This window comes from Trichomycterus rosablanca, chromosome 7, assembly GCF_030014385.1.
Source record: "Trichomycterus rosablanca isolate fTriRos1 chromosome 7, fTriRos1.hap1, whole genome shotgun sequence".
Taxonomy (NCBI): Eukaryota; Metazoa; Chordata; class Actinopteri; order Siluriformes; family Trichomycteridae; genus Trichomycterus; species Trichomycterus rosablanca.
The window spans coordinates 25,225,717-25,249,258 of NC_085994.1; the positions used below are offsets into that span (position 1 = coordinate 25,225,717).

Consider the following 23,542-nt stretch of genomic DNA (forward strand, 5'->3'; position numbering starts at 1 on the left):
TAGGTTCTTGTGTTGTCTTGTGTAAAAATGTATTTTATGGTTTCCTCTTGTTTGCAATGTCTAAGATGATGATTTCCCAAGGATGTATGATATTGTGAGGGTTCTGGGCTATTATATTTGGACTTAGTTTTAGGTCATCTATGTATGGTTTAATTCGAATCCCAAATGGTTGAATCTTATTGTGTCTGTCATTTCGGGTTGGGGGACGTGATGGGTGTATTATATTGTATACTGGGTTTCTGGGGTTGCCCATATTTCTGATTGTTTATTAGGATTTTAACGTCATGTTTTACACTTTTGGTTACATTCATGACAGGAACGGTAGTTACTTATTACACAAAGTTCATCAGTTCACAAGTTTATATCAAACACAGTCTTGGACAATTTAGTGTCTCCAACTCACCTCACTTGCATGTCTTTGGACTGTGGGAGGAAACTGGAGGAAACCCAGAGGAAACCCCAGACACGGGGAGAACATGCAAACTCCACACAGAAAGGACCTGGACCGATCGAACCCAGGATCTTCTGGCTGTGAGGCGACAGTGCTACCCACTTAGCCACCGTGTCGCCCATTATTCTGAGTTCAAGAGAGGGTTCTTGTGCCTCTATGTAGAGGCTTGGGATGGGAGAGGTGCGGTATGCTCCTAAGGCAACTCTGATGCCTAGATGGAGTATGGTGTTCATACTCTTGAGGTATGATCTTCGGGCTAATCCATATAAGAAGCATCCGTAATCCAGTTTTGTTCTGATGAATGAATGTGGCTACGTGGGTCCACTAACAAAACTGACACCTTCTATCTAATGTGATTTAAAATGGACAAACCACAAATGTGTTTATTTCACAAATGTAGGTTCACAAATACCTACACATTTTTTTAAAAGAATGAAAAATATTTTGTGCAAAAATTATGGATAATTACAATTGGAACACAATTATGGAACACATTTTTATGATATAAAATTAAACCAATGAATAAAAATGCCTTATTTAACTTTTTTTATAAAGGACACGTTAAGTTACTGTGATGATGATTTCTTTTGGCTGCTTCAGTAGGGGGTTGCCACTGTGAATAATTCAACCGCATATTTGATTTGACACTGTTTACACCGGATGCCCTTCACGCAACGCCATGCACCTTCTGTTTTTGTGAACCCAGCCTGGAATCACAAATACCCTTGAAACTCTACTGACCCAACTGTTACCAGCCCAGCATGGCTCTTACCATTAAACCTCACAAGCTCAATATCCATTTGCATATATAATGTTTTATTAGTTTTTCAAATTAGGCCAAAGGTCACAAAACTTGTGTTGATCATAATACTGGTAGTTTGCACATCTAAAGCCTAAATAGCTGGAAGATTAAAAATGCTGCACAATGTAGTGGTTTGTAAGTGATATATGCATGAGTATATATGAGCGTAAACCTAAGTGGAAGTGGTGTGGTTGCGTTCCATACCGGGTTGCAAACATGGCTCTGAGGGAAGAAAAGGTGGCAGCATCCTCCTTCAGGGCTTTCAGCTCATTGCGCAGCTTTATCATGGTCTCTGTCACCATGGCCTTCTCATTCTCATACTTGCTCTTTAGGTTGGCCAGTGCTACTTCAGCAGTCTGGAATACAGAATACATTATTGACAAACGGGTACAAAGTATTTACAAGGTAGTGAAATCAACTCTTTTACCTTATTAGTTTGTGATATTAACTACCTATATTCTGAAAAATGATGGCTCTTATGCGAACACTTGCACAGCAGCTATTCGTTTTTGTGTGTGGGCTCGCTGATACACGTGGGGAGTGAAGGCTGGCCTGTGTGGTCCGATCCAACAGACGAGCTACTGTAGCTCAGACTGCTGAAGAGGTTAATGCTGGTTCTGATAGAAAGGTGTCAGAATACACAGTGCATTGCAGTTGCAGGGCTGTTTTGGCAGCAAAAGGAGGAGCAACACAATATTAGGAAGGTGGTCATAATGTTATGCCTCATCGGTGTATGTTTGAGGCAATGTGTCTGCTCAATTGTGTAAACATGGAACACTGCAGCAGAAATAATGCCTTTTGTGTGTGCAAGACTAGTGCATGACTGGGTAGTCTGAAGACACACTAAAAATTACAAGCACAAGGGCAGTGCAACATGTAGTGTCCAGCTAGTAACTAGAGCTTTGAGGACCTCCGTATCCACAGGGTTTTATTCCTGTAAATACCAAATCAATAGATGCCTATACATATAAATCTATGCACTTTCTCTTGTATACTGTAAATTATATCTAGGTCACTTATAACACCTAATACAGTGTAAATGCTATTTAAATAGAGGCATTGGGTGGCAATGCAGTGTTTAAACTCATGAATTCCGATCTCAGCTGAGCCACCAACCTATTCAGGCATCCACACAAACACCGTGGGCCGTGTTTCAGAAAGGAACGTTCAAACAGGGCTGCTGCGTTATGCAATCTCCACACTATGTGATGTGTACCACTGTCGGTACCTTGTAAGGCTAACTCAAATCTTCTGACAAAATGAAGTCAGATAGCACTTTACTCTCCATCTTAGCATCTGAGGGATTGCTTTGATCACTTGATCAACTGCTCTTTATGAGCCTTTTTTTTACAGAAATAAAGTGTACACAAGTAATAAAGAAATGAAACAAGACAATGCTCAAACAATGAGTGCTGGAGAGAATCCAGGAATTGGTATGCAGGGTATGCCTACACATCACTTTGTTCATGTGGATTCTGTGTAGTGTATATTTTGCTTTCTGGAACTTGATGTTGTTTGTTTACACTGTTAACAAGTTGCTTATGACTATATCTGTTTTACCAACTGGTCTAGCAAATCAGCAAAACCACCCAAGCTACCTCTACTGCAAAACAACAATAAAAAAACACATGCAATCAGTAATAACTTCATTAATCTGTAAATAATCCTGAATGCTAACCTGTTTGTTGGCCTTTAGGACGGTTCTCAAGGTGGCAATCTGTTCCCTTTTGGTGCTGAGAAGTGACTTGAGCTTGAGGATTTCGTCCACACTGGCCTCATGGTCCCGATCAATAGCAGAGCCCAGCTCAGCAGAGGCCAGACGCTGACGTGACAGCTCTGTGGTGCGGTCCACGGCCAGCTGCAGGTGTCTTATTTGGTCACGGATGATAGCCACTAGGTTGTAGATGTTCATAGGTTCCTTGCGTGGGTCAGCAACTGGGGAGGAGACAGGGGATGGGGACTCAGCCTCAGAGTTGGGGAAAAGACCACGTGTCAGTAGAATGGGTGAACGACGTCCACGTCCCTCAGGGCTGCCTCGATTGTTGCCGTTGGTACCAGTATTAGCTTTCCCTTCACGGTAAAAGTCGAGCATGACACGACTGGGCGTCTCGTTGTTGCACATGCAAACATGGTGGTACAGGTTGGCAAGCTCCTCGCTGAATGTAGCCAGCTCATCTTGTGCCACGCTTAAGCTGCCCTGGCTTTCACCAGCTGCCTCGCTTGCCTTGCGTAACTCTTTCTCCAATCGTGCCACCTGTTCTCGCTCTGCACGACTACTGCACTCGAGGGTGCTCAGCTCAGAGTGCAGCGATGCTACTTGGGTCTCTAATCGGGTTCGGTCCTCTTCAAGCTGTGACCGGCAGGCAGAATATTCAGTCTTCAGCGTCTTCAGTTCTTCCTTCAGGTGACCCGCTTCAGAAACAGCAACCTGGAATTTCAAGAGAGGGCAAGTCAGGGAAATGGTTTCATTCTACAAAAAAAGTAACATAGCACCAATAGAAACATGCACAATGACTCCAAAATGTTTAGTTCTTACCTTGTACTTGCATTCGAGAATTTCAGGCCCGTTGATGTCCACCTCATAGTAGTCGCTGTCCTCGTTGCTGTCGCGCTCCTTCTCGTTATCCAAAGCAGACTGCCGCTCCTTGCTGGCTTGAAGCTTGCGCATGGCATTCAGGTTTTCAGTGAGGCGGCTCACCTTTTCATGCTCCTCAGACAGAGCCCCGTTCGCCTGCTCCAGCTGCTTTTGTGAGTCCTGCAGAGTTGACAGCAATGTCACCTTCTCCCGCTCCACCTGACCAAAAAAGATAAATAGTGGTTCATTGCATTATTTTGTTCTGTATTTATTAGAAAATGTCTTTATAAGGACAAGGCAACACTAAAGAACATTGATAAAATGGTCATTTTCAAGAATGATTAATTTTCTCTTATTGCCCATAGCTCTCTCAAATGGTTAGTCAGCAGATCACTGTTAAAATCCAAATGTTGCTACAGTACCCTGACCGATGAGGCATAAGATTATGACCACCTCCTTGTTTCTACTTTCACTGTCCATTTTATCAGCTCCACTTACCATATAGAAGCACTTTATAGTTCTACAATTACTGACTGTAGCCCATCTATTTCTCAACATACTTTTTTTAGCCTGCTTTTACCCTGTTCTTCAATGGTTAGGACCCCCACAGGACCACCACAGAGCAGGTATTATTTGGGTGGTGGATCATTCTCAGCACTGCAGTGACACTAACATGGTGGTGGTGTGTTAGTGTGTGTTGTGCTGGTATGAGTGGATAAGACACAGCAATGCTGCTGGAGTTTTTAATCACCTCACTGTCACTGCTGAATAGTCCACCAACCAAAAATATCCAGCCAACAGTAAACCATGGGCAGTGTCCTGTGACCACTAATAAAGGTCTAGAAGATGACCAACTCAAACAGCAGCAATATATGAGCGATCATCTCTGACTTTACATCTACAAGGTGGACCAACTAGGTAGGAGTGTCTAATCGAGTGGACAGTGAGTGGACATGGTATTTAAAAACTCCAGCAGCGCTGCTGTGTCTGATCCACTCATACCAGCACAACACACACTAACACACCACCACCATGTCAGTGTCACTGCAGTTCTGAGAATCATCCACCACCTAAATAATACCTGCTAGGTGGTGGTCCTGTGGGGGTCCTGACCATTGAAGAACAGGGTAAAAGCAGGCTAAAAAGCATGCAGAGGAACAGATGGAGTACAGTCAGTCAGTAATTGTCGAACTATAAAGTGCTTCTATATGGTACAGTAGAGCTGATAAAATGGACAGTGTGTGTAGAAACCAGGAGGTGGTTTTAATGTTATAGCTGTGCTTATAGAGGTTCATTTTGGAATGCTAATAAAAACTTAAGACTATAAGCAGTAAAAAGCAGTTTAAAAAAAAAAAAAACAGAATAATAGGAAAAGTTTGGGGATGAGTATTTTTCTTTTAAAACTAAAGGATACTTCCCCATGATTTATATGAAAAGCTATTAGGCTGGGGTTTGAATCTAGCAGTGCTATCAGCCTGTTGGGCATCTAGACATGACTGGCTGTGTCTGAGGGGGAATGGATAAACCTGTCTAGTCAAGGTGAGTTGCAAAAACAAGCTCCTCATTTATTCAGAGGCCAGAGATTTTGGTATAAAATTTTTGTGCTTACCATGTTATTCACAATATAGCAAAAACCATGTTCAGTTTTGTACCGCTATGCCTCCCTCCACTACCCCATAAACTAAACATTCGTATTTTCCCTTTCTGAACAAATCTTTTTCATTCACTCCACACACAGAGATGTGGGTGCGGTACTTGGTTACTTCGGCACATCAAAATGCAACATGATGCTATTTTAGAAAGATGTTTTACTATCAAGTTTCAAACACTCACTCACCTTCATTTATACTTTATTAAAAAGCAAATATGACCCCACAATAGAGGCTTTGTCTGGATTTATTAATAAATATTCCTGCAAATTATAGCTACGTATACAGAGGGCTGTGTAAAAGTATTTGCCCCCTCCCAGTTTCCTCTATATTTGCATATTTGTCACACTTAAATGTTTCAGCTCATTAGACTACTTTTAATATTAGACAAAAATAACCCAAGTAAACCCAGAATGTTTAAGAAGATGAATTCATTTAGTGAAGGAAAAATGTTGTTTAGCTCTATGTGGAAAAAGTAATTGCCCACTTATCTACTAGTTGACAATTGGGTTTAATTTCACTAGCGACACCCAGGCATGATTACTGCCAGACCTGTCGAATTTAAACATCAGTTAAATAGAACCTGCCTGAAGCAGGCTAGAAAGTCTATCACATAATGCCATTCTAAAGAGATTCAAATACATATGCAAAACAAAGTCTTTAAAATCTAACGGTCTGGATTTTGTGAAAATGACTGCTGACCTAAAAGAACACCAAGGCTCATCTTTCATGTGCCAACAAAACATGGAGATGACTCCAGGACTTTTGGCCTAATATATTCTGTGGCTGATGAGTTAAAGGTGGAACTTTTTGTAAGACATGGGTCCTGCTACATAAAGCTCACACTGCATTCCACCATAAAATCATACCAATTCAAGATTTATTAAGGGCAATAAAAGGCTTGTTTTTTTGCTACAGCTGACATGTCCAGACTTGACCCGAATGCACATTAAACAACATCTGATTAGCCGGTAGCCAAAAGCATACCTAAGGAGAGGACAGCGAGGGCTTCTTAAAGACAAAATTCAGATGAGCATACAGATGTGCTGACAAATATGCAGAATTGACTGGCTGCAATTAAACATGTCCTTAATTTTTTTAACAAAATGATGCTATGAGATAAACACACAGAAACAAAAACACATCAATACAAACTGGCGGACTAGCATACAATGAGTCTGGGTTTCGAGGTTAACAGTCTTTGGTCGATTTGCTAACAGATGACAGAGCTCTGTCACCAGGAATGGGGTGTGGCCATGAAGCTAGACTCAAGCTCCACTAATAGGATTTATTCCGTGTTGCCATTAGCCAATCAAAACAGAACATTTATTTGACATATTTATTGTTATTTTATTTATTTTTTTATGCATTTTCTCCCTTTTTCTCCCGATTTTTTTAGCGGGTCAAATTTTTACCCAATTGCGTTATGCTTCCTCTCTACTGGTGCTGACCCCCGCCCCGATTGAGGAGAGCAAACTGACACATGCCCCCTCCAACATGTGTGCAGTAGCCGACTGCATCTTTTCACCTGCACAAGGCGAGTTCACATGCAGATCAGCTTTGTGCATGGAGAGCCACACCCTGATCGCATTATCCCTCAACTCTGTGCAGACGCCATCAATCAGCTAGCAGAGGTCGTAACTGCATCAGTTATAAGGTCCCTATCCGGCTTTTCCCTCTCTGTATGAACAACAGCCAATCGTTGTTTATATAGCCGCTCAGCCCAGCCGGATGGCAGAGCTGAGTTTTGAAACAAGGAGTTCAAAATGTCAGCTCTGGTGTGCTAGCGTGTTTTACCGCTGCGCCACCTGAGCGACCAGATTTATTGTTATAATATATTCAAGACATTTGATACTTGCACAAACTAGTACACTGAACTTTGGGTGGCCAGTCACAATAATCAAATAATTGCCTATTTGCAATTGTTATCATTTACTGGGTTTATTTGAGAAGACAGCAATTAGCTAAATACCACATTCGTGTTTGTATATGAATTGCTGAACATACAGTCTGTTAAGACTGTTTATTACTTATCATAATTCGTATATTTTTAATTGGAAAACACCAGAATATGCTTTTTGCAGGGCCACCAGAAGATGCTTTGAGTTCTGCAAAAGGTATGTTCTGAAGGCTGGTTGTTTCTCTATGTAATGTGGTGCGTGAGGATGGTGGCTTAACAGTTCAGTACCTTAACTGTTAAGCCACCATCCTTATGTACCACAATACATACAGTGTATCACAAAAGTGAGTACACCCCTCACATTTCTGCAAATATTTCATTAACTCTTTTCATGGGACAACACTATAGACATGAAACTTGGATATAACTTGAGTAGTCAGTGTACAACTTGTATAGCAGTGTAGATTTACTGTCTTCTGAAAATAACTCAATACACAGCCATTAATGTCTAAATAGCTGGCAACATAAGTGAGTACACCCCACAGTGAACATGTCCAAATTGTGCCCAAATGTGTCGTTGTCCCTCCCTGGTGTCATGTGTCAAGGTCCCAGGTGTAAATGGGGAGCAGGGCTGTTAAATTTGGTGTTTTGGGTACAATTCTCTCATACTGGCCACTGGATATTCAACATGGCACCTCATGGCAAAGAACTCTCTGAGGATGTGAGAAATAGAATTGTTACTCTCCACAAAGATGGCCTGGGCTATAAGAAGATTGCTAACACCCTGAAACTGAGCTACAGCATGGTGGCCAAGGTCATACAGCGGTTTTCCAGGACAGGTTCCACTCGGAACAGGCTTCGCCAGGGTCGACCAAAGAAGTTGAGTCCACGTGTTCGGCGTCATATCCAGAGGTTGGCTTTAAAAAATAGACACATGAGTGCTGCCAGCATTGCTGCAGAGGTTGAAGACGTGGGAGGTCAGCCTGTCAGTGCTCAGACCATACGCCGCACACTGCATCAACTCGGTCTGCATGGTCGTCATCCCAGAAGGAAGCTGACGCACAAGAAAGCCCGCAAACAGTTTGCTGAAGACAAGCAGTCCAAGAACATGGATTACTGGAATGCCCTGTGGTCTGACGAGACCAAGATAAACTTGTTTGGCTCAGATGGTGTCCAGCATGTGTGGCGGCGCCCTGGTGAGAAGTACCAAGACAACTGTATCTTGCCTACAGTCAAGCATGGTGGTGGTAGCATCATGGTCTTGGGCTGCATGAGTGTTGCTGGCACTGGGGAGCTGCAGTTCATTGAGGGAAACATGAATTCCAACATGTACTGTGACATTCTGAAACAGAGCATGATCCCCTCCCTTCGAAAACTGGGCCTCATGGCAGTTTTCCAACAGGATAACGACCCCAAACACAACCTCCAAGATGACAACTGCCTTGCTGAGGAAGCTGAAGGTAAAGGTGATGGACTAAACCCAATTGAGCACCTGTGGCGCATCCTCAAGTGGAAAGTGGAGGAGTTCAAGGTGTCTAACATCCACCAGCTCCGTGATGTCATCATGGAGGAGTGGAAGAGGATTCCAGTAGCAACCTGTGCAGCTCTGGTGAATTCCATGCCCAGGAGGGTTAAGGCAGTGCTGGATAATAATGGTGGTCACACAAAATATTGACACTTTGGGCACAATTTGGACATGTTCACTGTGGGGTGTACTCACTTATGTTGCCAGCCATTTAGACATTAATGGCTGTGTGTTGAGTTATTTTCAGAAGACAGTAAATCTACACTGCTATACAAGTTGTACACTGACTACTCTAAGTTATATCCAAGTTTTAGTTCTATAGTGTTGTCCCATGAAAAGATATAATAAAATATTTGCAGAAATGTGAGGGGTGTACTCACTTTTGTGATACACTGTACATAAATTAAAACAAGATTTCTCTTATACAGAAACACCAGCAATACACACATTAGTATATGTATAGACCAACATTGTGTCTGATCATGACCCAGTACCTGTACAAGCTGTTGTTTGAGCTTCTGGATTTCACAGATGTTCAGTTCACTCAGCAGGTCATCCACAAGGCTGGGAGCTGGATGAAACAGTGCATTCTTTTTAGGTGTGGAGATGCGGTTGTCGTCAGCGTTGGGGATCTTATCAAAGCCATTCTCATAGCCAACATCGTTGTTGGGCTCGATCATTGAGTCTTCGCTGAACTTCAGCCCATCCAGAGATATGCTCAAAGGATTGTGGTACATGTTGTCTCCGATGCTCATATAGTTAGATAGTTCCTTCCTCAGTGCAGCCTGGGAAAAGAAACGAGATGCAATACATTAGTAAGATTCAGATTATGCTTCCGTTCACTCACTTATGGGGGGTGCACCTGTTAGAGCACTCTCAATGCTGGTCTCAAAGACCGGATAAAAATAAGGAGGGCTGCATTAGAAAAGGCATCAGGGGTAAAAACTGGGCCATATCCGGCATACCCTAACCCTACCATGGCACGTTAGTATTATTAGGAACACCTGTTCCTTTATTTCTGTATCCAATAAGCATGTGACATCACAGCAATGCTTGAAAGACAGACATTACATTAAATGATGTGATCAGAGTGACTTTGATCATGGCATGGTTGTTGGTTTATACAACATGGTACAAAAACCAAAACAAAAAAATAATGAGTGGTTTTGCGAGTGTAAATACTTTGCTAATGAAGGTCAGATGGTGCTCAGACTTTTTTGGGGCTTTTGTAAAAGAAATAAACACACCATGTCTACCTTTGATGCCAATAGGCCGCAAGAGCAGAAGACTACATTAGCTTTCACTCTCAGCCAAGAACAGAAATCTAATGTTTTAATAGCATTAATCTATGGCCCCAACTTGTCTGATGATGAGCAAAAAGGGGTCCCACATATTGCAAATAATTCCTAACAAAGCATTTCGCCCAGCAATTCCAAGGAAACTGGACCCACTGTGACCCTAACTAGGATAAAGTGGTGGTAGATAATAATGCAAAAACATTACGAACAGTGTTATCAGTTTTATACAACAAACAACTAGAGCAGCCACTGTGTGCACAGGAGTGAGCCACAAGTGACAAATAGATCCAGTAAAGAACAAGTAAAGATTTGTTTATTGTCCATGTTGCTTTGTCACTACAGCTCTTGCCTTTTGCTCTCTCTCAGTCTTGATGGTCTCCAAAGCTTCCCCTAGCTGCCTCTCCGCTATTTCCTTCAGACGGATGGCATCCTCCAATTGACCGTTCAGGAACTGCATGTCCTCCTCTAGGCGACGAATCTCATGCTTCAGGCCCTCAAACTCCACCTACAAAAATTGCATAACATTCTAGTAAATACATAAAACTCACAAGCACACATCAGTAATGACTGTGGCCAGATGTAACTCATTTTGAAATGAATTGATTCAGTTACTGTTGTTATTGATGTTATTATCCAGTAACAGAAAACTAAACATATTACGGTAGTACGTTGAGTGTAATTCACTATATGTTTAAAAGTATGTGGACACTCAAACATGAGCTTGTTGGACATCTCATTCCAAATCCATAGAGTTATCCTCCTTTACTACTATAACAGCTGCTGCTCTTATGGATAGACTTTCAACAAGATTTTTTGTATAGAAGAATTGGTGCCTATTTCTTTTAGTAAGAAGAGCAGGCACTGATGGTGAACATGAGGGCCTTGCTCACAATCAAAAATACAATACATAGGCACCCAGGTGGCGCAGCGGGATATTTCGCTAGCACACCAGCACCAAGTTTCTGAACTCCTCGGTTCGTAACTCGGTGTTGCCACTGGCCGGCTGAGCGCCATGTGGCGGGCATAATTGGCAGTGCCTGCAGCAGATACTAATTGGCCACCATATCTGCAGGGTGGGGGCCGGACTATGGGTGGGTCTTCATACGCTGTGTAAGGACCCTATTTGGCCAAAGAGATGCCTGTGCAGAATGCAGGGACGAGAAGAGTAAAGCTGTGCATGTGTCGGAAGAGGCGTGTACAGCAGCGTTCTCTCCTTGGATGCAATCTGGTATCTCTCAGCAGCGGAAGACAAAATTGAGTGTGCTAAATCGGGAGAAAAATAGGGAGAAAATGCATTAAAAAAAAAATACAATACATCCCAAAGGTGTTCGTTGGGGTTAGGGACACTAGTGTTGTCCAAACCTGTCAAACCACGACTTGACTGACCCCAATGTTCAAACTGTAAATTGGCTCCTATTATTAAGAGAAAAAAACACTCAACTGGAAAAGACATTGGAAGGCCAAAAAGAAAGAGGACAACAAGAGAAATGGATACAATTAGAGAAACCGTAAATCAGCCAATAATAAGCCTGTTCAAAAGAACCACTTTCCATTTACATTTAGGGCATTTAGCTGACAGTTTTATATAAAAGTGACTTACAATTGTGAGCAAATACATTTTAAGCAATTATAGCTCATGGGCCCAACTTTCCCAATAGTGTCACCAAAGTTGAAATTAACATGACAGCACTTCATAATAAAAGTACTGCCATGAAGTTTAACGGATAAAAAAAATCTGTTTTATGCATCTGTTAACAATGGAAGTGGCTAAAAAACCTTACCTTAATTGGAAGAGGTATTCAAATTTTTTTGGTCACACAGGGTATTGTATGGACAATAGTTTGCATTATCTGGGGTGATAACACTTTTTTTTTTTACCATGGCCAAGCATTTCAAAACATTTGCCTTATTGAGAAAACTAACAACTCCCTCGCTGAAATATTCCTTTAACTACAGTTAGGCATTGTTACTTGGCACCTGTAATGGCATGTGGCTCTGGTTAAGTACAGACTTGTGTTTGAGCAGGTTTTTAAATTTAGCAGTAAGTAATCAGTGAGATTACCTGGCTCTGCTTGAGCACAGAGACGTGTTTCTGCAGCGTGATGTTTTCCTCCTCAAGCTCACTGTAGTCCTGCAGCAGACGAGCCTCACGGAACTTGTACTCCTTTATTTCATCGCGAAGACGGGACCTCTGCAGTTCCACTGTCTGACTGTTCTGTAGAACAAAAAACAGAACATTGTCAGTGTGTTTGTGTATATACACTTACAATTGTGACAGATACATTGCAAGCAACTAAGAATTAAAGGCCTGTAACAGTGGGCCCAACAGTGACCCCCTGGTATTAGTTGGTTCAAATCAGCAACCTTCCAACTGCTAGTAGTCCAGTATATTGACCACTGCGCCACCACTGCCCATGTTACAAAGGATCCTTTCTACATTTTCTAAAATCTAATTTTATTTCTATTTAAGGACCCAATTTATCCAACACTTATGCTATCTTTGTGGGAAAAAAAATCTTTGTGGCTCTCTTAAGAGGTTACAACTCCGCAGCAAATTCTTTTTAAAATGTTACGTCAGTTTATATATAATCCTGCTGTAGTTTTACTAGCTTCAGGTCATGCCATTCTAAAAAAAAATATTCTGTAAAATTTTTAAAAATTTTCTCCCACATTTTCCTCCCAATTTAGCTTACTCAATTTGTCTTCCGCTGCTGAGGGATACCCGATTGCATCCGAGGAGAGCACGTCGCTGTACACGCCTCGTCCGACACGTGCACAGTCCTCCTCTTTTCGCCCCTGCATTCTGCACATTCTGCTCTTCCGCCAATCAGGGTCCTTACACAGCGTATGAAAAACCACCCACCCACCCATACATTGTCCGCCCCCCACCCTGCAGATATGGTGGCCAATGAGTATCTGCTGCAGGCACTGCCAATTATGCTTGCCAGATGGTGCCCAGCTGACCAGTGGCAACGCAGAGTTTCGAACCGAGGAGTTCAGAATCTCGGTGCTGGTGTGCTAGTGGAATAAACCATGGGCACCTCGGTTTCATTTTAACAAAAAAAGAGTGAACCTTATGATTCTTCTACAAATCTAAATCCACCTTAGTTTTAGCTCATGGTCGAATGATCTTACATCCTCCTTAAGAGTTTTTTGATGGAAAGTGAAATTTATCATTCTCGCAGTGACGACTCATTCAGGTCCTGATGCAGTAAAACTACCACATCCTAAAAGTTCTTCATTAAAATGGAAATAATGGCTTTCACTGTGGTTTGCTGGAGTCTTAGAGACGTAGAAATGGCTTTGTAACGTCTTTTAGACGCATCGAAGCAAAGTGTTCCCATTTAAAGCGACTGCTTGATGGAAAAAGTCACTTCACAATTTATGTTCTACAGGCTGGCTATAGTCTAAAAAGGTAATTCACAAAAATATTATTAGTGTGTTGGCAAATATTGTACTTAAAAATTATTCCTTAATTTATTTAGTGTGACAAATATGTTTAAAAGAGATAAATAAAAAGGGGGTTTCCCCCAACACTGTTAGTGTGCATGTGTGGCTGAAAGAGAGCTATATCGCAGTTGTCATGGAAACCACACCTCATGATGGCTTTTTCGAAAAGCAGAGGTGACACAGATGGTCTGTGTGTGTGCAGTGTAACATGTACATGTGTGGAAGACTGAGGAACGCAGATGGTGACTACAGAAGAAAAAAAATCACAGATCAAGCTATTTACTTAATCTAAAATTATGCATGCAATGTTGACTTGTGTGCACACGTTTAAAAAATGTTTAGGTTTTTATTTTACTTTTCTTATTAGGGTATCCTTGCGCTTTCATGGTCTGATAAATAATGCAGAAAAAAAAAACGGGGGTGGGGAGTAAAACTGCTGCACTTTCTCTAAGCATTAACCAGGTTTTGGGATGAAATCAATCCAGCTAAAAGCCACCTGCATTTTGTTTTACCATTTACATTTTGTCTTTCTTCTCTTTTGCCTTTTCTTTGTCTCTTGTTCTACACTGATCAGCCATAACATTAAAACCACCTCCTGGTTTCTACACACATTGTACATTTTATCAGCTCCACTTACCATATAGAAGCACTTTGTAGTTCTACAATTACTGACTGTAGTCCATCTGTTTCTCTGCATGCTTTGTTAGCCCCCTTTCATGCTGTTCTTCAATGGTCAGGACTCTCCCAGGACCACTACAGAGCAGGTATTATTTGGGTGGTGCAGTACTGCAGCACTGCAGTGACACTGACATGGTGGTGGTGCGTTAGTGTGTGTTGTGCTGGTATGAGTGGATAACACAATAAAATAGAATATCCTAATGCATTACAACCAGGTATGTATTTATTTAGGGGCTAATGCAAAGGGATTTATATGATTACAACTAATACTACAACCTCAGTCATTTGATGACACTACTACCATGCATCACGGCATAGTGTATTACATCCAACAAGACACCAAGGTCACATTCATCTCTGCCCTTAGGGTATTTCCTTTCATTTTCTCATTTCCTCAGTTGTGTGCAAGCACACCCAGAGCATCAGACTAAACACAACTTTATTTATAAACCCTCTCCTTACAGTGAGGGAGAAAATCTGCTTCAGTTAAAGGAGGGCAGTGAGAAATTAATTGGTGCATTTGAGGTATTGTGTCTTAGGAATATACATACATGAATCTTCTTGCATCATACAGACACACATACAGGCAGGTACACACACACACACACACACACACACACACACACACACACACACAAACACACACACACACACACACACACACACACACACACCTTCAGACTCTGTGGACTAATATAACCTATGCTTCTTACGTCTTTCAAACTCACAGGCCAAATCTAATGCTTGGTGTCTCCTGTTCAGACAGAGTAATCCCTGCTTAAAGGCTGATCATGACAATGAGAAAATCTACCAATCAAAGGCTTTCAAATTCTAAAAGGGTTTTAAAAATTTTAAAATTCTAAAAAAATTCAAATTCTGGTTAATACCAGTGGGATCAGGAGGCTGGCATTCAACAAAAACACAATAACTGTCATTTTACATCCATTAACATACATAAACATATACAAATGTAAATCACTTACACTTACTGACCCACAGTGCAATGATTTATTGCACCCAAGACTTAATTGAGAATAATACAAAATAGACAGTTAAAAAAATCTTCAGTGTTGAACCTACCAACTAAAATATTTGGCAACAATAAAATACTGTTTTTAGAATTTATGAGTAAGAACTATTGTTCTCACAATTCACTGTAACTTTGTACTTGATTTTATATGATTGTTTTATCATGCCTGATAATCTTTCGTTTACTAGCATGTTGACTGAGGCATTTTGTGGTTACAATGATTTTATTTATTTATTTTTGATTGACAGGTTTTGCTTTGGCATGTGACTAATTTATTTGGCTACACCTATGACAATGAAAAAAATAATAGATAAAGCTGAACAGACTTGGGTCTTCCAGACTTGGGTGAGGGTACTAATGAGTAGACAAAGACTGCACAAAAGGTGGAGACATCTGTGCCTCATATATTTTAAATATGTCTAAAACATCATGTTGTGGTTAATTCCAAAAACTTTATTGTAAATTAAACACTATGACAAAGTAAAATCTAATCTAATAAAAAAAAAAATACCATCATGATATATTTATTTCTATATAGGTAAACAAATAGTCATTGAACATTACTTTTATTTGCAGTACATTGCAGTAATACTAATAAATAAAGGGGTTTTTCTGTTTGACAGCCCCCATTATTCAGGATCATGTAAGACCCAGGTGTGGGTCAGCATAGCATCCCTTAATAACATTTTGCACAAAAGCTAACCTTTGCATTATTCAGGCCAGTCAGAATGCAAAACAGGGACATCACTTAAGAACATGTGGCCTATTTACCCCAAAAGACCCAGATTAATGATAGGTATGGCTGGCACCAGCTGATGCAAAATTGAAAGGTCAAGTCAATGCAAACTCAGGGCTGCTATACCCTAGCAAACCTTAGGAGATGTAATCTCCGTAGAGGGACTAAGTGAATGATGTGTGTTTAAGGGACTGAATCAGACCTGTCAGTAAGAGATGAATGATTTTGCCCAGGCAAATGATCAAGACCTCCCTGGAGATGCAGGGTTGTGTGGATAAAATTAAGATTTCACTTCCTGGGGGGTATCAGGGTTTTCTCATTAGCATAACACAATAAGGGAAACGGGTGCAGTTTTACTGAAGACAATTTTCAACTGTAAATGTTGTAAGTCTGTTTAATAAATGAAGCATATTGTCAGGCACACAAGTATAATGGGCAGCTGATTGTACATGTAAATGTACAAATTACATTTAACACACACACACACACCTTTACACATATATATATATATATATATATATATATATATATATATATATATATATATATATATATATATATATATACAGGTCCTTCTCAAAAAATTTGCATATTGTGATAAAGTTCATTATTTTCCATAATGTAATGATAAAAATTAAACTTTCATATATTTTAGATTCATTGCACACCAACTGAAATATTTCAGGTCTTTTATTGTTTTAATACTGATGATTTTGGCATACAGCTCATGAAAACCCAAAATTCCTATCTCAAAAAATTAGCATATCATGAAAAGGTTCTCTAAACGAGCTATTAACCTAATCATCTGAATCAACGAATTAACTCTAAACACCTGCAAAAGATTCCTGAGGCTTTTAAAAACTCCCAGCCTGGTTCATTACTCAAAACTGCAATCATGGGTAAGACTGCCGACCTGACTGCTGTCCAGAAGGCCATCATTGACACCCTCAAGCAAGAGGGTAAGACACAGAAAGAAATTTCTGAACGAATAGGCTGTTCCCAGAGTGCTGTATCAAGGCACCTCAGTGGGAAGTCTGTGGGAAGGAAAAAGTGTGGCAGAAAACGCTGCACAACGAGAAGAGGTGACCGGACCCTGAGGAAGATTGTGGAGAAGGGCCGATTCCAGACCTTGGGGGACCTGCGGAAGCAGTGGACTGAGTCTGGAGTAGAAACATCCAGAGCCACCGTGCACAGGCGTGTGCAGGAAATGGGCTACAGGTGCCGCATTCCCCAGGTCAAGCCACTTTTGAACCAGAAACAGCGGCAGAAGCGCCTGACCTGGGCTACAGAGAAGCAGCACTGGACTGTTGCTCAGTGGTCCAAAGTACTGTTTTCGGATGAAAGCAAATTTTGCATGTCATTCGGAAATCAAGGTGCCAGAGTCTGGAGGAAGACTGGGGAGAAGGAAATGCCAAAATGCCTGAAGTCCAGTGTCAAGTACCCACAGTCAGTGATGGTCTGGGGTGCCATGTCAGCTGCTGGTGTTGGTCCACTGTGTTTTATCAAGGGCAGGGTCAATGCAGCTAGCTATCAGGAGATTTTGGAGCACTTCATGCTTCCATCTGCTGAAAAGCTTTATGGAGATGAAGATTTCATTTTTCAGCACGACCTGGCACCTGCTCACAGTGCCAAAACCACTGGTGAATGGTTTACTGACCATGGTATTACTGTGCTCAATTGGCCTGCCAACTCTCCTGACCTGAACCCCATAGAGAATCTGTGGGATATTGTGAAGAGAAAGTTGAGAGACACAAGACCCAACACTCTGGATGAGCTTAAGGCCGCTATCGAAGCATCCTGGGCCTCCATAACACCTCAGCAGTGCCACAGGCTGATTGCCTCCATGCCACGCCGCATTGAAGCAGTCATTTCTGCAAAAGGATTCCCGACCAAGTATTGAGTGCATAACTGAACATAATTATTTGAAGGTTGACTTTTTTTGTATTAAAAACACTTTTCTTTTATTGGTCGGATGAAATATGCTAATTTTTTGAGATAGGAATTTTGGGTTTTCATGAGCTGTATGCCAAAATCATCAGTATTAAAACAATAAAAGACCTGAAATATTTCAGTTGGTGTGCAATGAATCTAAAATATATGAAAGTTTAATTTTTATCATTACATTATGGAAAATAATGAACTTTATCACAATATGCTAATTTTTTGAGAAGGACCTGTATATATATATATATATATTTACAGACACACACTGATTAGGCATAACATTATGACCACCTCACTACACTCACTGTCCATTTTATCAGCTCCACTTACCATATAGAAGCACTTTGTAGTTCTACAATTACTTACTGTAGTCCGTCTATTTCTCTACATACCTTTTTAGCCTGCTTTCACCCTGTTCTTCAATGGTCAGGACCCCTGTGGACCATTATCTACACACACTGCTAATTTTATCAGCTCCCCTTACCATAAAGAAGCACTTTGTAGTTCTACAATTACTGACTGTAGTTTATCTGTTTCTCTGCATACTTTTTTAGCCTGCTTTCACACTGTTCTTCAATGATCAGGACCCCCACAGTACCACTACAGAGCAGGTATTTTTTGGGTGGTGGATCATTCTCAGCACTGCAGTGACACTGACATGGTGGTGGTGTGTTAGTGTGTGTTGTGCTGGTATGAGTGGATAAGACACAGCAATGCTGATGAAGTTTTAAACACCTCACTGTCCCTGCTGGACTAAGAATAGTCCACCAAACAAAAATATCCAGCCAACAGCGCCCCATGGTAGTAGTGTCTAATAGAGTGGACAGTGAGTGGACACGGTATTTAAAAACTCCAGCAGTGAATCTGTGTCTGATCCACTCATACCAGCACAACACACACTAACACACCACCACCATGTCATTGTCACTGCTGTGCTGAGAATGATCCACCACCTAAATAATACTTGCTCTGTAGTGGTCCTGTGGGGGTCCTGACTAGGGCTGGGCGATATATCGAGATTTTATAAAATATCGATATATTTTCATACGCGATATAAGATAAGACAATATCGCGTATATCGATATAGATGTTGCGTTCCAGTTAGATCCAACAGTTCGTCTTTCTCTTCTCCCAGTTTGTCTCTGCACATGTTCACCTGCCCCGCCTCTCTCCCTCACCGAACACAACTCACCCCTCCCCACCGCCAATTCTTTCTGCCCTCACAACACATTTCTGTAAGTAAAACTCCCATGATAGCATGGAGACGGTTAAGGAGCTGGTTAGTAAAAAGAATAATAATGGCTCAGTTATTTGGAGATGGTTCGGATCCAGTGGTGGAGAAGTGTCAGATGAGCAGCGGAATAATAACAATGAAAAACGAATGACCAAAGGTACACGGAGCTGGAACCTTTTGTCTTGACAAAAGGTTCCAGCTCCGTGTACCTTTGGTCATTCGTTTTTCACTTAAAATCCCAAAGTTGAAAAACAAAAAAACGAGTCGTTATTCGTGTCAAAAAACAATATTGGAAAACGGAAATAAACATACAAGCGCATGCACGCGCTGACATGCACGTGTTTACTTAATATATAAACGTTTACACTGGATGATCGCCCGACATCCGACACGTCATTTATTTATTTATCTTGTATTATAGTATTTCTTGTTCTTGGCCAATAAACAACCAAAAATTAATAAAATTGCACGAACTAACTCTGCAGTAAACAAGGAGCAAACAGCAATTAAACAACAAATAAATCTGTCAAATAATAATGAAGTGCATAAAGCAGAACGCTGATTAAAATGCATTAAATATTGTAATAGTTACACAGTAACATGAACGATTAGTTCTGCCTGGATTACCAAACTGAGTTCTATACAGTAAAAAAAAATATATATATTAATGTAAATGTTAATGTTGTGGCGACTGATGTAAAATAATGAATAAAGTCCAAACGTGTGTGTGTGTGGAGGGAGGGGGTTAACGAGAACGCTATATTTAATATCACACAAGCTCAGTGCAAAACAACAGAACACGAGCACAGACGGAAACGATAAATTCCGACACCTTCCCTACACACTCGCTCCCTGCGCCCTATAGTGCACTTAACATTCTTAAAGGGCCAGACGATATATTTGTAATTCACATTACACGACAGGTGATACGTTATAAAACAACAAACTTTTTCTTAGAATAGTTCTTTTTTTTTTTTTTTTTTAAGGAAAAATAGTTCGTGTGAAGCTTCCCCAGCATGAATATTAATAAAAGTGCCTGTAAAAAACATGTAGCTTTGTCTCAGAAGTGTCTTTTTGTTATTACCTTATGGAATGAAAAAATATCGAGATAAATATCGTATTTCGTGGTTCAGCAAAAAAATATCGAGATATTACTTTTGATCCATATCGCCCAGCCCTAGTCCTGACCATTGAAGAACAGGGTGAAAGCAGGCTAAAAAGATATGTAGAGAAACAGATGGACTACAGTCAGTAATTGTAGAACTTCAAAGTGATTCGATATGCTAAGTGGAGCTGATAACATGGACAGTGAGTGTAGAAAGATGGTTTTAATGTTATGGCTGATCAGTGTATACGCAAAGGACAGCCCCTTAAACTCAAAAGATATTTTGAAATTTATTTTATAGTATTAATCATTTGACATGCTTTAATAATTCTGTGCAGTATGTCAGCTCAAGTCTCCTTGCCCTTTTCCAGTTTTTCCCCAGAGAAGAACAGGGACTTCCAAGCAGCCTGAGATACATTTCACATGACAGAACAGCTATAACGCCCCACCCCCATCTCTCCCCATCTCCCTCTCTCTTCTACTTCTTTCCTCTGTGTCTATGTTTCACACCATCCCCCAAAGGTTGCCTTCTGTCTATCGATTCACCACATTTCTCCTTTGACCTGGATTCTACCATTCCTCCATTTTTGTTACCCATCCCTCTTTATTCCGTCTTTCCTAGTGAGACTCTGGTTAAAAAACAGTGTTTATAATAATGCCTCCAGGTCATGAATTCTCTCTAGCGGATTGCTGCAATCACAAGAGAAAACATGCACACAGAAATATGCATGGGGCTTTCCTCTCAGCAAAATTGTAAACATACAACACAGATGGGTTTTTTTTGTAGTCTGGGGATAATACTGACCAAGGCAAACAAAATGAGCATCCAACATTTTCATACCACATAAAAACAATAATAAGATTTTTTTAAGCATAAAAAGAAGAATAGAGGGTTTGTTGTCTGCTGTTGAGCAATGCAAAGCTGTAATAAGATCTCAAGGCCATAACTAAAGCAACATTTCATGGACACATATTGGAAAACCCCTTTTAATAACTGAAACCATGTGTTTTAGTCACAACAATTGCTAACAGCTGTAATAAATTAATTATGTACAAGAAATTATATGCTTCCAAGTGTGGCTGGGCGATATGATTAAAAAAACTCATATCTTGATATACCCTCAATATGAGAAGTGGCGATATACAATGCGATATAATGTAAACTTAAAGTGCAATGGCACACCACTGTCCATATTCAGTGTTTATATTATGTATTATTACAACAAACCAGCAGAAACTCACAATCACATTTATGCTGTCCATTTTACTTCAAATAAATGAGTATCAAAAAAATCCTGAAAATCCTGCAGTAAACAGCAGCACAGTGACCCAGATCAACCACATAACAGCATAAAATCATAACCGCTGCTTACCTGAGCTTCTCTTCTTCAAATAGAGAACAAATCTATATCCATGTGTTGTTCCATTAGGGATATAATCCACTTTTGTAAATGTTTTCCTTTCCTTGCCCTCCCCCAATAACTCAAGATCCCCCCTACCCTTCTTCCCAGCACTGGACTCTTATGTTTCATTATTCACACATATGTATATATTTACATATAGAATATAGAGTGTTTTTTATTATTTTATTTTATTTACTCTATTTACTGTACTTACAGTATATACTGGAGCTGCTGTAACACTTGAATTTCCCCCATGGGGATCAATAAAGGAATCTTATCTTATGTTCCCAGAATATTTCCAGAATATTTACTGTACAAAACTACTCTATTGCGCATCATCCCTACGGAAGCCAAACCATTTCTAGACAACTAAACCATGCACCGTCTTTTTTGGTATTAAATCTTTGCCACTTAGTTAATTTTTCTCCATAGTTGCCAGACTTAGTAGTTATAAATGATGTAGACCTGAATGATCTTAATGAACGTGGGGGAAATCAGTATAGCGGCATACACTGATAATGGTGGGCCAACGTGGTGTATGTGTGTGCGTGCAACCCGCTCATGCGCGAAAGAGAGCATGGTAACCTGTGTATCCTTGGCATACTCAATATAACGATATAGTCATTTTCAACATCGTGTAAAAAGTAATATCGAATATATCAATATTTTTTTATATACCGCCCAGCCCTACTTCCAAGTTTGCAGAAACAGTTTAGGAAAGGCCCGTTTCTGTTCCATCATGACTGTGCCCAGGTACAAAAATCAAGGTCTGTAAAGACATGAAGAAAAGCTTGGTTTAAACCAACTCCAGTGGCCTGCACAGAGTGATCCCAGTGAATCCCAGCCATCCAAGTGAATGGTTTTAGAATGAACTGGATCATAAGTCACAGTTTTCTTGACCAACATCAGTGCTCAGCAACACAAATGCACCTTTGACTGAATGGGCACAAATTCCCTGCATACTTCAAAATCTTTGAGAAGCCTTCTCAGAAGAATGGCTGTTGGTCTAGCAGAAAAGATCGCATATAGGTCACTCTATTTAAACACCATTTGGTTTTGAAATAGCATGTCCAACAAAGCTCATGGCCAGGTGTTCAAATACTTTTTTGCCATACAGTGTACATCTTACCCCTAAAGGCAAATAGGATCCACTTCTAGTGCATTTGTCTGCTCAGGTTACTTATGCCTGTCACAAATGCTCGTGTAGAGCGCAACACTCATTGACCCAATTTCTTAAGTTGCTAATCAGTTCTTGAGCATTCAGTATTTTACTGCAGATTCTAAATGATCACCGATCAGTCATGTAGTGTACATCATTAAACAACTAGCTACAAATTTAGCAATCAGAAACAGACATAAGTGAAAAACATACACCGATCAGCCATAACATAAATACTGTGTCCACTCACTGTCCATTCTATTAGACACTCCTACCTAGTTGGTCCACCTTGTAGATGTAAAGTCAGAGACGATCGCTCATCTATTGCTCCTGTTTAAGCTGGTCATCTTTAAGATCTTCATCAATGGTCACAGGACGCTGCCCACGGGGAGCCGATGGCTGGATGTATTAATATATATTTCCCGAAGGAAATTATGGATTTAATTTATAAGCAATAATTTCCTTCGGGATAAATAAAGTATCTATCTATCTATCTAAAAAATAATAATAATAATAATAATAATAATAGTAATAATTTCCTTTGGGATAAATAAAGAATCTATCTATCTATTTTTGGTTGGTGGACTATTCTCAGCCCAGCAG

At 40.4% G+C, this 23,542-nt stretch overlaps 1 protein-coding gene across 1 annotated transcript in view; it reads right to left on the reverse strand.

Moving 5' to 3' along the window:
- Positions 1–23,542, reverse strand: part of LOC134318314 (protein bicaudal D homolog 2-like) — a 62,369-nt gene that overhangs the window by 12,395 nt on the left and 26,432 nt on the right. Inside the window, exons 3-8 of the mRNA XM_062999169.1 lie at positions 12,263–12,415; positions 10,550–10,705; positions 9,397–9,687; positions 3,790–4,047; positions 2,932–3,681; positions 1,458–1,609 (exon numbers count right to left, since the gene is read on the reverse strand). Coding sequence (XP_062855239.1) covers positions 1,458–1,609; positions 2,932–3,681; positions 3,790–4,047; positions 9,397–9,687; positions 10,550–10,705; positions 12,263–12,415 — 1,760 coding nt within the window. The remainder of the gene's footprint in view (positions 1–1,457; positions 1,610–2,931; positions 3,682–3,789; positions 4,048–9,396; positions 9,688–10,549; positions 10,706–12,262; positions 12,416–23,542) is intronic.